Raw genomic sequence first — 13,818 nt, forward strand, 5'->3', positions numbered from 1 at the left:
CACATAAAGTACAATGAAGCAGCTTTACTAATTAATGTTGGGTATGCGCACACACACAAATATACACATCTATCTGGGTATAGAATATTTCTGGTTGTACGATGATTTCCACTGGCTAGAAAAGAGACTTAATTTATACTTTATTCACTTTTGAATTGCTGGATTATTTTTAGCACATGTGTGTACTTTTCCATAAAAGTAGAAAATTCTATTTCAAAAAATTACATATGCAAAAGCAAGTATTAGATATCTTTAAAAACAGTGTGTATAACATTCATTATATTTTATTTTGATGGCTCTTAACAATCTGCTTATAAAACCTGCTTGATCATAAGAATCACTTGGGACGCTTATTGAATATATAGATTCACAGGCCTCTCCTTCGTAGATTTGAATTATGTAAACCTGGGGGTAGCTCAGACATCTCTCTTTAGAACCATCACTAGTCTCTTCCATTCTCACAAAACAGAGTGTTAGTTTTCCTTTGTATGCGTAGCTGAGAACTGTTTCCAGTTTCCTTTTTATTTCCACCCATCAGCCCACTGAAGAGAAGAATCCTCCAACCTATATTTTTCCTATTACCCACTTTTCAGAGATGATAGTTTTACCTCACTAAGCTTTAACAAATATTTCTCTTCTTTTTTCCAGACACAGATAAGTTTAGTGTCCATCTAAGGATTTTTTCTCTGATAGTGTTATCCCAACTTGCCCTAGATCAATTTACTCTCAGCTTGCATAGTCCCATGAGTAAGGCTGGTGTGAAAGGCCAGCATGGATAAAATGTCCTGAGAACCAATTATTTGCCAAAAGCTATAACTGACATATTTCAAATGCAATTCCACTTAATTCCATAACCCCTTAGAGGTAGATTTCAGTATGTGTTTTTGATGGATGAGGAAAATGAGGCACAGAGGTTACAAAGTTTTACATAATATACTTATGATCCCAAATCTAGTGGTTCTACGTTTGAAACCAACTCTGACTCCAAAGTTCTCTCTCATCTTTCAACTTGCACTATACTATATGCAAAATACCTACAGCATATAGCATACTTAGGGGTTAGATTGTGGTGAGAGGTGGCATTTTCTCAAGTTCTGTCTTAAAGTAGTTTTAAGCATGCAAAGGTAGAATTAGGCCAGGTGGTTCTTTTCAATACAAATAATGCCACAATGAGGAATACTTTCCAAAGTGCTGTATCTACTCCCTTACCTTTAATGTTTTAAAATGGGGGGGGCTGGTGATGATTTTGAGCTTTGTGTTATTGTGATGGTGAAAATCTTAATTATATAATTTGAAGGTTATTTGAAAGTGAAATTCAATATTTCCTACATAATACAGTCCCTTAATACCTAGGAAGACTGAGTCTACATAGAAATCCAAAATTGGAATTTAATATATTAGCTGGGACTTTATACACATTGTATCCTTCTTAAAAGTCAAAACAATGATAGTACTATAGAGTCTGTAAAGAGAAAATGTAAAGAGAAAAAGTAAAATGGCCAGCCAGTTATTTTTTAAACTAACTTTTCAGTGTTATCTGAATCATTTCTTGAATTTGCTTATTTTTCTAGGCATTTCCAAGCTGACTAAATTAACCCGCCTCAGCATAAATAATAATCTTCTCAATGGTCTGGAAAAACATACTTTTGATAACATGCTTCATCTTCACTCCCTTTCTCTTGAGAACAACAGAATTACTTCATTGAGTGGTTTACAAAAAGCTTTTACTCTGATTGAATTATACATAAGCAATAACTATATTGCTCTCAATCAGGAGATCTATAATTTAAAGGTGACTATCTCAGATGGTAATGTTTTTGTTTTTTAAAATATGTATGGTTTCTTTATATTATGAGCATAATGCATGTTCAATGTATAGGATTTGGAAAATACAGAAAAATGTAAAGAAGATAAAAATCAAGAATAACAAGGTTTACTGAATGTATTTGCATTCAATTTATGTGTATATAAAAATATATGTATATGTAACCATGTCCCCAAACTGATAACCTACTAGGACAATTTTTTTTTAGTACTCAAATAAAATACCCAAGCCCCATCCCTTCTAACTAGTGCCTTTCTCAGTATTTCCAAGGACTCCTCAACCTGGTTGGGGAGTAAGTCTTGAACATTTCCTGTTCTCAGAGGAATTCTTGATTACTTCTCACTTACTTACTGGTTCTTACTGGAGACTCCCAACTCTTTCTAGCCAACTTTGCCCAGCTTTGTCCTCTTTAATTCTCCCAAAAAAACGTCTAAAACTACTGTATAACTGAAGTTTTGAAGGCTTTCCTAAAGGTTTGAATAAAATGGACGTTTACTACAGCACAGAATAGGAATTCACTTCAAATACATTGTGTGACTTAACTATTTCTAAAGTTCAATGGCCATTTCCTACCACTGGGATTCTCACGATGGCCTCTTTCCTTTTGCTGATATCATATTGCTAGGGCTTGATCTCCTACCAAAAACTTATGTCTGTTTCCTGTCTTTCCTTACTTTCAGCCTTCTCCCCATCCTATTCCACAAATATAACTACTTCTTCTAAAGCTGCAGAGGCAACCTTATCAATTGTAGCAGCAACAAAATAAACCATTTTACATTGTGAGACAGAGTAGTGTTACTCCCGCTTGTCTTAACCTCTCCCAACCACATCTACTCTGGGCCGTTCCTGCACAACAAAGACACATCAAAATGTTCTAATAAAAACACATTTTCCCTTAAGATGAATTCTGCTACTCTCTCAGAAGATAGAAGTACATGGGTTTTATCCCTTATCAGAAGGCAGTATTTTTCATTCCTACTATATCTATATGCACACATGCATACTATTTAAAAGGCCATTCTTCCATAAACAAAGTATATTATTTTAAACTTAGCAAAGTTCCCTCCAAGTCTTTACCACTGATAGATAATATAGTTAGCAGCAGTGTGCTAAAAGAAAGAGATTCTGATCATGTATCACATATCACTGAAATATTGTACAAAATTAAAACTTACTGGTCTGAAAGGATAACTCTTGCAATAAAACGTGTACTTAAAGTACCGTAATCACTAAGAAATGATAGAGTAATTCGAATATTAAAATTCCAGGGTCGTTAAACTCTTAAGGGGAAAAATCTTGCTGGAGTAATACACATAATGTATATGTGTATGGATAGATACATAGATAGAGATAGAGATACATAGATATATCTTTAAATTTATGTGTTTTTATTACCCAGGGTTTATGCAACCTTGTCATTCTCAACATGTATGGAAACATTATTGTATGGAATCAAGAAAACTACCGGTTGTTTGTAATATTTCACCTTCCAGAACTGAAAGCTTTGGATGGAATCTCCATTGTAAGTTGTTTTTATGACTCACAGCATTTGGTCCAGCCTGCATAGTTATATATCCATTGGCCATCATCATTTTGAACACTGCCTTATCACTAGTATGATACTCAGACTTGGGTCTCTAAAGCACATTTTTGATCTGGGTTTTTAAATATTCTCCTTTAGCCAATTTTCTTCTAAATTGAGATGGCAGAAAAGGGAAGATATTGCTTACATTTGCACCCGTTGAATTCGATGCCTGACAAAAATAAAGAGTATAGGGACAGGACAGAAAAATCTGTTCTGGAGCTCTACCATTCTCTTGGGCCTAAAAACAGCTCCCTATTTCCTAGAAAAATACAGTTGTTAATATTTAAGCAAAATATATTTGAACACAAAACTAGTATGTCAGTGTTATTAGTAAACCGTAAGTAAGGCAATGTTGCTGTCAAATGGAAGGTGTAAGTCCAAGCTCCCCCACTTGGCCTCTGTTGACAACCTGAAGGCATGTGCTTTATTAACTGCTAAGCTCACATTGCCCATTGGGCTCCACTGACTCATAAGTGCTCTGCCATTATTACTGTGTGGAAATGGAACAGGCTCCCCAAATATTCTCTAGTAACATTTCTGTGTGGGAGGGGGTGCATTACTGCTGGGAGAGGATGAAGATCCAAGCCACTTGCTCAGCAGGGGGATGACAGAGAGGTGCCTTATTACACTAGGACAAGAGTGGAAGACTGTGCGCCCATCTGCTTTTACAGGTGTAGATGTACCTGCTTGTACAGGTGTAGACCACAATTTATGCCATGGGTTTGGCTGGAGTAGACCCAGTCTTGTCTAAAAATTTTCTGGCTTGTCAGGCTTCCCCTTTCCTACTCTTTCGACTATAGAGAACAGGCATTTGTGTGAATTTTTGTTTTCTCTGGTTGGCATTTCTGGGTTTCTGGTTTCTCCAGCACCTAGTCCCGCATATAGGAGGCAAAAACAAAACCCAGTTGTAAAGGAAAACCCACATCTATGTGTTTCCTTTACTCTCACAATTCCCCACACTCACAACACTTCTGACACCAAATGTGTGGGTTTTCCACATATGAGCAATTCTCTGAATTCTGACACTATGTATCTGGAGACAGGATCGGATCCCACATGCTCAATCCCCCAGCACTGCCCCACCCCCGCTTCACAAGTCCAGATTGGTACCTATGCTTCTGACTAACCGGCTATCAATAGGAAGTTCCCATCACCCTCTCCTTGGGTTTGATTAATTTGCTAGAGCAGCTCCCAGAACTCAGGAAAAAATTTGCTTACTAGATGACTGATTTATTATAAAAGGATATAACTCAGGAACAACCAGATAGAAGAGATGCATAGGGCAAGGTATACAGGAGGGGGCATAGAGTTTCCATGCTCTCTCTGAGCAAACCACATTCCCAGCACCTCCACGTGTTCACCAACCTGGAAGTTTTCTGAGGCCCCTTCTTTGGGGTATTTATGGAGGCTCTACTATGTAGGCATGGCTGATTAAATGACATTGGTGACTGATTCAACCTCTAGCCCTTCTCCCTTCTCCACAGGTCAGGGAGTAAGAGTGAAAGTTCCAACCCTCTAATTGTAGTTGACTCCCCTGGCAAACAGCCCCCATCGTTAGGGACTTTCTAAAAGATACCCTTTAACATGAACTCAGGTGTCGTGGAAAGGAGCTTGTTATGAATAACAAGACACTGCTTTCACCTTTATGGCTCTGAAGCAATTTCAGGAACTGGTGTCAGAAAACCAAATATTATAGCAAAACATGCCTCTATGTCTCTTATATAGGAAATTACAAGGGCTTTAGGAGCTATGTGCCTAGAACAATGGATGAAGACCAAATAAATATTTGTTATTGTATATTTTTTAATGTTTATTTATTTTGAGAAAAAGAGAGAGAGAGAGAGAGAGAGAGAGAGAGAGAGAGAGAGAATCCCAAGCAGTCTCCATGCTCAGTGCAGAGCCCCACATGGGGCTTGATCCCACAAACTGTGAGATCATGATCTGAGCTGAAACCAAGAGTTGGACACTCAACCGACTGAGTCACCCAGGTGCCCCTATATTTATTACTATAAATCACATTATCATAGTCCATTCCCTGATTTTTGATCCTATCATTTATAGCAAAATGATCATAAAATTCAAAAAAAACTGTCATATTACTATAATTTCATTCAGTCATTATCCAGTTTGTAATCATATGAAAATGTCTCCCAGGGTGAAGCCACTCAGATTTGCAAGCTTTCATTGGATACCTTTTCAGATTCCACAAGCAGGAGTGGTATCAGAAAACACAGCTTCCCCTTTTCTGATATAATTGGCAACTGATATGATTATTTAAGAGACAATATCAGGGCACCTGGGTGGCTCAGTCAGTTGAGCATCAGACTCGTGATTTCAGCTCAGGTCATGGTCTTGCAGTTCGTGGGATCGGCCTCTGCTAATTGCATGGAGCCTGTTTGAGATTCTCTCTGTCCCTCTCTCCCTCTCTCCCTCTCTCCCCGTCCCCTCTCTCTCTCCCTCTCTCTCAAAATAAATAAACAAAGATTAAAAAAAGACAAAGAGAATATCATCTCTTGCTCTGAGCCTCTTTTGAAGTGTTAATGTAACATTGGATTTCCCTCATTACATAACTTACTTATTAATTTCTTTACCCATAACTGCTATTTCTCCTTCTCTCCATTTATACCCAAATTTTCCCCCTTTGGAAGGGACAATAGGCTGGGCCGCTGTGCTGGCCTAGATTGCAGACAACAATACTAGTCTAGTAAGTACATCCCCCTCAGTCAGATGGGGTGAGATTATACAGGTGCAGGACTGATCAGCTATTTTTGCCCCCCAGACAATACAACTAACATTCACTGTTAACCCCAATTTTGCCAGATGGGGTGAAGACAAAGCCCACCCCCATCAGGCCTTTAAGAATTTTAACATAAAGTTTAAAAACATAGTTGTAGTTTCTTGCTTAGGAATCATCCCTGTTTCCAGCCATAGTCCCTGATCAGGTAGGAAATAAAAGTTGAGGTGATGTGGAGAAAAATAAAAAGGATAGTGGTATATGAGCATCACCTTCCCTTAGCAAGGATTGCATAGTCACACCAGCATCCTTCCCCAGAGCCACCAGAAAAACAGAGAAGTCTATCCACTGGGGATAGCTTTAGCCCCACTCATGTTCACACTGAGTGTGAGCACTCTCGTGAAGGCATATAAACCAGCCCTTCATACTTTATCTTCTTGCTTTAGACAACTGACGTTTTAACTGCCCATTCCAATTGTCTATCGAGCTATTACTCTTGAGTAGGATATCTTACTGCCCACGTTGGACATTATGAGCTGTCAGGTGTGCTCCTTGGTCTGAAGAAAGAACAGTCAGCTGTCTACATTGGCATGATATCTTCTGTCTCTGTTCTTTTACAGCACTCTGAGCATTTGCATTTACCAGTGGGTAAGCAAAACCCAGTCCGGAGTCAGTATCTATTTCTGTCAAGACTCTCTTGTAGCCCGTTAGGGCTACCAGAATGAGTCTGACTTGCCAAGTTTGTTCAAAGTCCTCCCACCAGGGAAATCTGCCACATGGCCATCTGCAGTCTCTGTCCCTTTTGCTGACAGACAAAACAGTTCTTATTGGTATTCTGTGCCTCAGAGGGTGCAAGATAAAGATGTCTAGATTCAGTCCATCTCTGCATTGCTGTAGACCCCCAGTATTCACCTATTTCACAAACCCAGGTGGCCACCTCAAGTGAGCATATGGGGATATCTGCTTGTCAAATCCAATCACCTTTCAAACCTGGAAGGGAGTTCTGATGGGCATCAATGTGTCCTACTTTAATGTACTCCTCGAATTTCCATAGGGCCATGCCCCATATGGGCATCTTTTAATAGGCCAGTTTTCCACTGCTCTTCTGCCTAACCATATGGCCAGGCCAGGAACAGTGGATAAAGGCCAAATATATATTTCTTATGATAAATCACAACAATAGACCAGCGGACTCACCACAGCATCATTCCTCAGTCCCAAGGTCCCTAGCTGGTCTGCCTTCTTGTCTGCGCCTTTCAGTCTCCTTATATTTATTTTCTATATAATGTATAGGAGTTTTTGCTGTATTTAGTAGGAGGAATAGGGAGAAGTGGGTCCACTCCATTTTGACCTAAAACCAAAGAATTAATATCATTTAGTCATCTGTAAGAGAAGACATCACTTTCTAAATGTCCTTATATGTAGGAACCACCAGAGACTGAGTGTGCAAAAGACTTGTTTGGTGGCAGACTTACTTCTGACATGATTGCAGAACGACAAGGACATTCAAACTTCACCCAAATGCAAGAACTCAGTTGGACTTCATCATCCATCAGGTGCAATCATTTTATTATATGCTTTTTGATATAATTAAATATGCAATTATTGTAATTATCTAAGGTTTTTATTCACCTTATCCAAATATAACTAATAATTCAGAAAGTCACCTTCCCTACTTCAAAATCTCATGCTAATTTCACCACTCATTAAAGTGCATTATCACACACTATGATTTAAAATGTCAGCAATCTAAGACATTCTATGTCTTCTTCTCTAATAACCAAGCTTTTAAAATTAGAATAGACTAGGTTTGCTCCTCACATATGACTTTAACCCAGTGAAATCTGACTTCTAAAGCTACCATTCTTCTGATGTTCTTCTTCTCACTGTCCTCCTGGCAAATAAATCCTTTTCTCTCCTCTCTTTTTCTTATTCTGCACTCTTCACAGACATCTTTAGCCATAATTTTAATTTGTGATGATGATCCTTTAAATTTAACCAAAACCTGAGCTCTTTACTTGAAAATTCAGTTGCTCTTTAGATAGCATCTAGAAGACAACATTCATCTGTTGTCACCCTAGCCAAAAATCTAAAGGTCATTTCTCTCTCCTTTGTCCTCCATTTATAATTGATCTCCATGCTCTACGGAGTCCATATTATAAGTATGTCTCATAATTCCCCTCTTCTTTCTGTAGTCACTACCTTTGGCCTAGGTTGGGAAATGAACTATTTTAGAAACTCTCTTGATGATAGTTTTGGGTTTTTGTCTTATATAACCTTTCCTGAAAATCCATACCACCTTCTAAGATGCAAGTTTTATCAGGTCACTTCCCTTCTCAACATTGTTCAGTGGCTTTCCACTGTCTATAGTAAAATGTAAAATCCCTTTGTATGGCATAGAAGACTCATTCTATTTGTATCTCTTATAACCCTTACCTTCACTGCCCATTACTCTTTATACTCCAGAAATTCTAAAATATTTTAGTTCCTTAATCTCAATCACAAGATGCTGTTTCACATTTCTGCCTTTGCTTATGCTTGTTCTGCTAGCTGGAACTCTTTTTCTAATTTGCCTGACAAATGCTTATAAATTCTCCAAGGCTCATTTGAAGGCTCCACTGTGTGCTGACTTCCCCAGATAGCTTTTTTTTTCTCCCTAATATTCCATTACATCTAACTCTATTATATCATTTTTCCTTTTTTACTTTAATTTTTCTGGATCCCATTTCATGAGGACAGAGACAGCATCTTTTCATATTTGTTATAGCTTTTCCAAATACATTGTCTGCACTTAGAAAATACTAATTAAAATATGTTGAATGAATGATTTATTAATGGATAAAAGTATGCCATAATTATAACTACAGGGTTTAGGATTTGTTTAAAAAAGTAGTTAGGGTAACATAATTTACCCTTGTGCTCTTCTCTATTAAGGCTCAAAGGACCAAGAAAGCCATGGACTAGGAATCAAACATATTTTTAACTACAAAAGCATTCTTGCAAAGTGGAATGCCATAAAAGTTTTCAGGAGATTGCATAGAAAACTCTTTTTTCAAAGACCTCACCTGCTTTCTTTCCCCTTTTCTTTCCCGTCTCTAATGTCTTCCTGGAATTTCAGAAATAATGTGTTTCACATATATCCTCTGCAGTTTATAACCTGAAAACCTTATGATTTACTATATCAACTTCACTATAATTTCATGAATATGTATGTAAACTTATAAAGAAATAGGGATGTTTACTTTAAAAGTTGCTTTGTGATAGTGCTATGTTTATGTGGTAATAGACATGGTTTTTAAAGCATTCAAATTCTGTGTCATTTTCTTACATAAATGCCCAACAAAAACATGTATTTATCCAATTAGTTAGCCCATATATTTTACACTAAGGCAATTATTTTTCATAGCACTTGTCAGATAGAGGCATTTTTTTCATGTTTTTGGGACTGTACATGAATGGTTCACCTATATAATTTTTCTATCAAAATTATGAATGTATTTATCTCAATTCAGAACTGTGGATTTGATTCCAGTTGACCAATTTAGAAATGTATGTAATGTGAATCTACAAAACAATAATCTCACCTCATTCAGTGGATTAATCTATCTGCCTAAGGTGAAGGTGAGTCACTCACAGATTTTACTTTTCTCTTTCAAGGTTTTCAGTGTGAGTTGTAATCTTATTTACTTTGGGTTAAAATATATTTTTGTGTTATTAAAGAAATTATTCCTAAATTTTTGTTTCACCAAGCAAGAGAAAGTACTACTTTCCAAAATTATTTTGGTTGACCTCAGTGTTATGTGATTGTCTTATAAGCAGTAAATCTTCCTCTGCAGTAGGAGACGGGATAGAAGGGTGCCTCTACAGTGTGGGTATGGAATGAAATTGGAGGACACTGAGGTTCTCAACCTGTCTTATAGCTTTGGCTGAGCCATCTACAAAAGCCTTTTAAACATAGGGAAGTGGTGATCTCTCCAACTAAACAATTGTTTCATCTATATCGGCTTGGAGAAATCAGGAGTGCAGATTGAGAAGCTTGAGCAGCTTTCTGGGGTCTCCATTATTTATTTGAAATATTGTCATTTCTTAGCAAGTCAGATTATTCAAAAAAACACATTCAAAGCTAAATACAGACCATTTGTGCCATTTTAACACTGATATATTATTATATTATGTTGTATAATCCATTACATCTTAATAGTTTTTAGGATGTTGATAATCTCAAACTAAAGATATATATACAGCATTCATATTTGAACATCTGATTAATAAGGTATTCTTTCTGTAGGTCTTATGCCTCAACTATAATCATATTGAATCAATCATGCCCAGACTAAAACCTCAGACTCACTTGACCAACAGACAGCTACTCTACCAGAAAGTGCCTTCCAGTGGCTATGGACAGCAAGGAACTTCAAAAATAAACAGGTACTATTCTTTTTCTCACTATTATATACAATTTTTGTTGGGAGTTTAAAAAGCAGTAAGTCACATTAGTGATAGCAGTAACGTACATTTTTCTTACTTGATATTTAATAGCTACATGCCAATAATAAATGTCACAAATAAAAAGATACTCAAATAGCCCTTTGTCATTGCTTTTTCCCTGCTTCCAACATTTCATACCCATTATATAAAAAAAGAAAATGAAGAAATGTTGTATGATTAACGTGTTTTAAATTGAGATACAATTCACATAGCATAACACTCTATGTACAATGCAGTGTTTATTTTAGTATATACACAAAGTTATACAACTACAATGCAACCTCCATCTAATTCCAGAGCGTTTTCATCACCCCACAAAATAACTCCTTCCTTACCCAGTAGCATGAACTTAGGTTTCTTGTAACTTTTGTTTTGTTTGTGTTTCTAAATAATTCACCTGGTCACTTAATGCCCCAGCACCAATGGAAAAGATACTTTATAAAGAAAATGAGGACATACCTCCCACCTTCCTACACATTTTTGGTAGAACGTGAAGATATATATCCAAGACAAAATACTTTCATTCCAGTTATCCTAATGAAGAGCATTCCTAGTGTTTTCATCTATATTTATTGAGGTATGATTTACATATAATAAAACTCTCCAGGTTAAGTGTACAGTTTCATGGGTTTTGACAAATGTATTCAGTCACGTAACTATTCCTTCAATGGAACTATTCCCATCCCAGAAACTTGTATCTTGTTATAATACCCTCCCCCCCCCACCCCACCCCCACACACCCTAGGTCCTGGAAACAACATTGATCTGCTTTCTATCCCTATAATTTTGCCTTTTTCTAAAATTTCATATGATTACAATCATATAGTAAGGACTCTTGTATCTGGCTTCTTTCACTTAGCATAATTCTTTTGAGATTCATCTATGTAATTGCAAGTGTCAGTAATTCATTTCATTTTACTGCTGTGTTGTATACCATCATATAGATTATATGACAGTTGTTTATCCATTTTTTGTGTTCTTTAATCTATTTTAGGATATATTAAGATCAAAGACAATATAATCATCTGTTAACCTGTGAGAGCAAAAAAATATGGAGGGTATAGATAGAAAAATCCCCGGAATAATCTTATTTTTTTATTCATTTATTATTGATGAACCATGGGGTTGTTTCCAGTTTGTGGTTAGTTTGATCAAAACTGCAATGAACATTTCATTTATACACATCATTTATATTGGGGGCTATTCGTATTTTTCAACAACTTTACTGAAATGCAGTTTACATACCATATTCACTCATTTTAAGTGTATAATTTTTACTAAGTTTGTAACTGTGCAATTATCACCGCAACATACTTTTAGAACATTTCCATCACACACCAGAAATATCCATCATTGTCCATTTGTAGCCAGTTCCCTTTCCCACCTCTAGCTCTAAGAAACCATTAATCCATTTTCTGTAGAGTTGTGTTTTCTAGACATTTCCTATAAGTAGAATCATATAATATGTAGTCTTTTGTATCTGACTTCTTACACTTAGCATAATGTTTCTGAGGTTCAGCATGTATTCATAGTTCATTCCTTTCTAAGGCTGAATATGTTAGGTATTCCATTGTATTGCTCTGCCACATGACGTTAATCCATTCAATAGTTGATGGACATTTGGATTGTTTATACTTTGAGGCTAGTATTAATAATGCTGCTAAAACATTTGTGTAGAAGTATTTGCAAGCACTTGTATTTATCTCTTGGGTAGAAACCAGAGTGAAATTCTGGGTCATAGAGTAATTTCATGTTTAACTTTTTAAGAAAATGCCAGAACTGGTTTCCAAAGTGGTTGCACCATTTTACATTACTGAAAACAGTTTATGAAGATTCTCATTTCTCCACATCCTCACCAATACTTGTTATTGTCTTTTTTATTACAACCATTCTAGTAGATTTGAAGTGGTATCCCATTCATTTATAAGCATTTTCTGTCAATCACTTGGTTTTTCATTTTCTTAAATGGTGTCTTTTAAAGGAATTTAAATTTTGATAAAGTCCAACTTACCAACTTTTTCTCCTACAGATAGTGATTTTGGTGTTGTATCTAACAACTCCTTGTCTAATCTAAGGTCACAAAGATTTTGTCATGTTTTATTCAAAAAGGTTTATGTTTTTTCTCTTACATTCAGGACACATTTCTCATACATTTGTGCATGTTATGAGGTAAAATGTTAGTTCTAAATTCATCATTTTACATGTGGACATCTGTTTGTTTAAGGTACTACCCGTGGGGCATGTGGGTTGCTCAGTCGGTTAAGCGAGTAACTCTTGATTTCGGCTCAGGTCATGATCTCACACTTGTGAGATCAAGCCCCAAGTCGGGCTCTGTACTGGGCATAGACTCTGCTTAAGATTCTCTCTCACCCTCATCCCTTGCCCATGCAAATGCTCTCTCTCTCTCTCTCCCCACCCCCAAAAAAATAAATAAAATAAAATAAAATAAAATAAAATAAAATAAAATAAAATAATAAAAATAAATAAAATACTACCCTTTCCCCCACTGAATTGTCTTGTTACCTTTGTTGAAAATCAATTGACCAGGGGCGCCTGGGTGGCGCAGTCGGTTAAGCGTCCGACTTCAGCCAGGTCACGATCTTGCGGCCCGTGAGTTCGAGCCCCGCGTCAGGCTCGGGGGCCTGTTGAAAGAAAACCGATTCTGTGTCTCCCTCTCTCTCTGCCCCTCCCCTGTTCATGCTCTGTCTCTCTCTGTCCCAAAAAAATAAATAAATGTTGAAAAAAAAAAAAGAAAATCAATTGACCATAATTGTAAAAGTTCATTCCTGAACTCTAAATTATATTCCATTGATCTGTCTCTCCTTTTGCCAGTACCAGACTGGTTTGATTACTACAACTTAAAAGTTTTGGTGTCATAGATTATAAGTCCTCCAACTTGGTTCTTTTTAAAGATTGTTTTGGATATTCTGAGTTCTTTACATTTCCTTATAAATAACTATCTTAGAATAAGATGGGTTTTTTTTTTTTTCTGGGGGGAGAAATCTGCTGGACTTTTGATGCAGATTGCCTGGAATCTATTAATCGTTTTGAGGAAAACTGCCATTTTAGTAACATTGAGCCTTCTAATCAATAAACATTGAATATTTCTCCACTTATATAGATCTTTAATTTATCTCAGCAATGTTTTGTAGTTTTCTGTGTATATATTTTATGTTGCTTTTGTTA

The 13,818-nt window shown here is 36.5% G+C and overlaps 1 protein-coding gene and 1 long non-coding RNA gene across 12 annotated transcripts in view; one reads left to right on the forward strand and one right to left on the reverse strand.

Moving 5' to 3' along the window:
- The window catches only part of LRRC9 (leucine rich repeat containing 9), a 119,509-nt gene that overhangs the window by 72,174 nt on the left and 33,517 nt on the right, over window positions 1-13,818 (forward strand). For all 7 annotated transcript variants that reach the window (XR_006705055.1, XM_045451138.1, XM_045451134.1 and 4 more), the window contains 5 exons: window positions 1,572-1,792; window positions 3,225-3,347; window positions 7,570-7,700; window positions 9,657-9,765; window positions 10,433-10,572. Coding sequence is in view for 6 of the 7 variants with exons in the window: in XM_045451138.1 (XP_045307094.1) it covers window positions 1,572-1,792; window positions 3,225-3,347; window positions 7,570-7,700; window positions 9,657-9,765; window positions 10,433-10,572 (724 nt within the window). In the remaining variant the exon portion in view is untranslated. The remainder of the gene's footprint in view (window positions 1-1,571; window positions 1,793-3,224; window positions 3,348-7,569; window positions 7,701-9,656; window positions 9,766-10,432; window positions 10,573-13,818) is intronic.
- The window catches only part of LOC123583932, a 100,363-nt gene that overhangs the window by 36,036 nt on the left and 50,509 nt on the right, over window positions 1-13,818 (reverse strand). For 4 of the 5 annotated variants that reach the window (XR_006705059.1, XR_006705062.1, XR_006705058.1 and 1 more), the window contains one exon: window positions 7,342-7,495. The exons of the other annotated variant lie outside the window; for it this stretch is intronic. This is a non-coding gene — a long non-coding RNA (uncharacterized LOC123583932). The remainder of the gene's footprint in view (window positions 1-7,341; window positions 7,496-13,818) is intronic. 5 annotated transcript variants of the gene reach the window in all.

The sequence above is a fragment of the Leopardus geoffroyi genome, chromosome B3 (genome assembly GCF_018350155.1).
Source record: "Leopardus geoffroyi isolate Oge1 chromosome B3, O.geoffroyi_Oge1_pat1.0, whole genome shotgun sequence".
In the NCBI taxonomy this organism is placed as follows: domain Eukaryota; kingdom Metazoa; phylum Chordata; class Mammalia; order Carnivora; family Felidae; genus Leopardus; species Leopardus geoffroyi.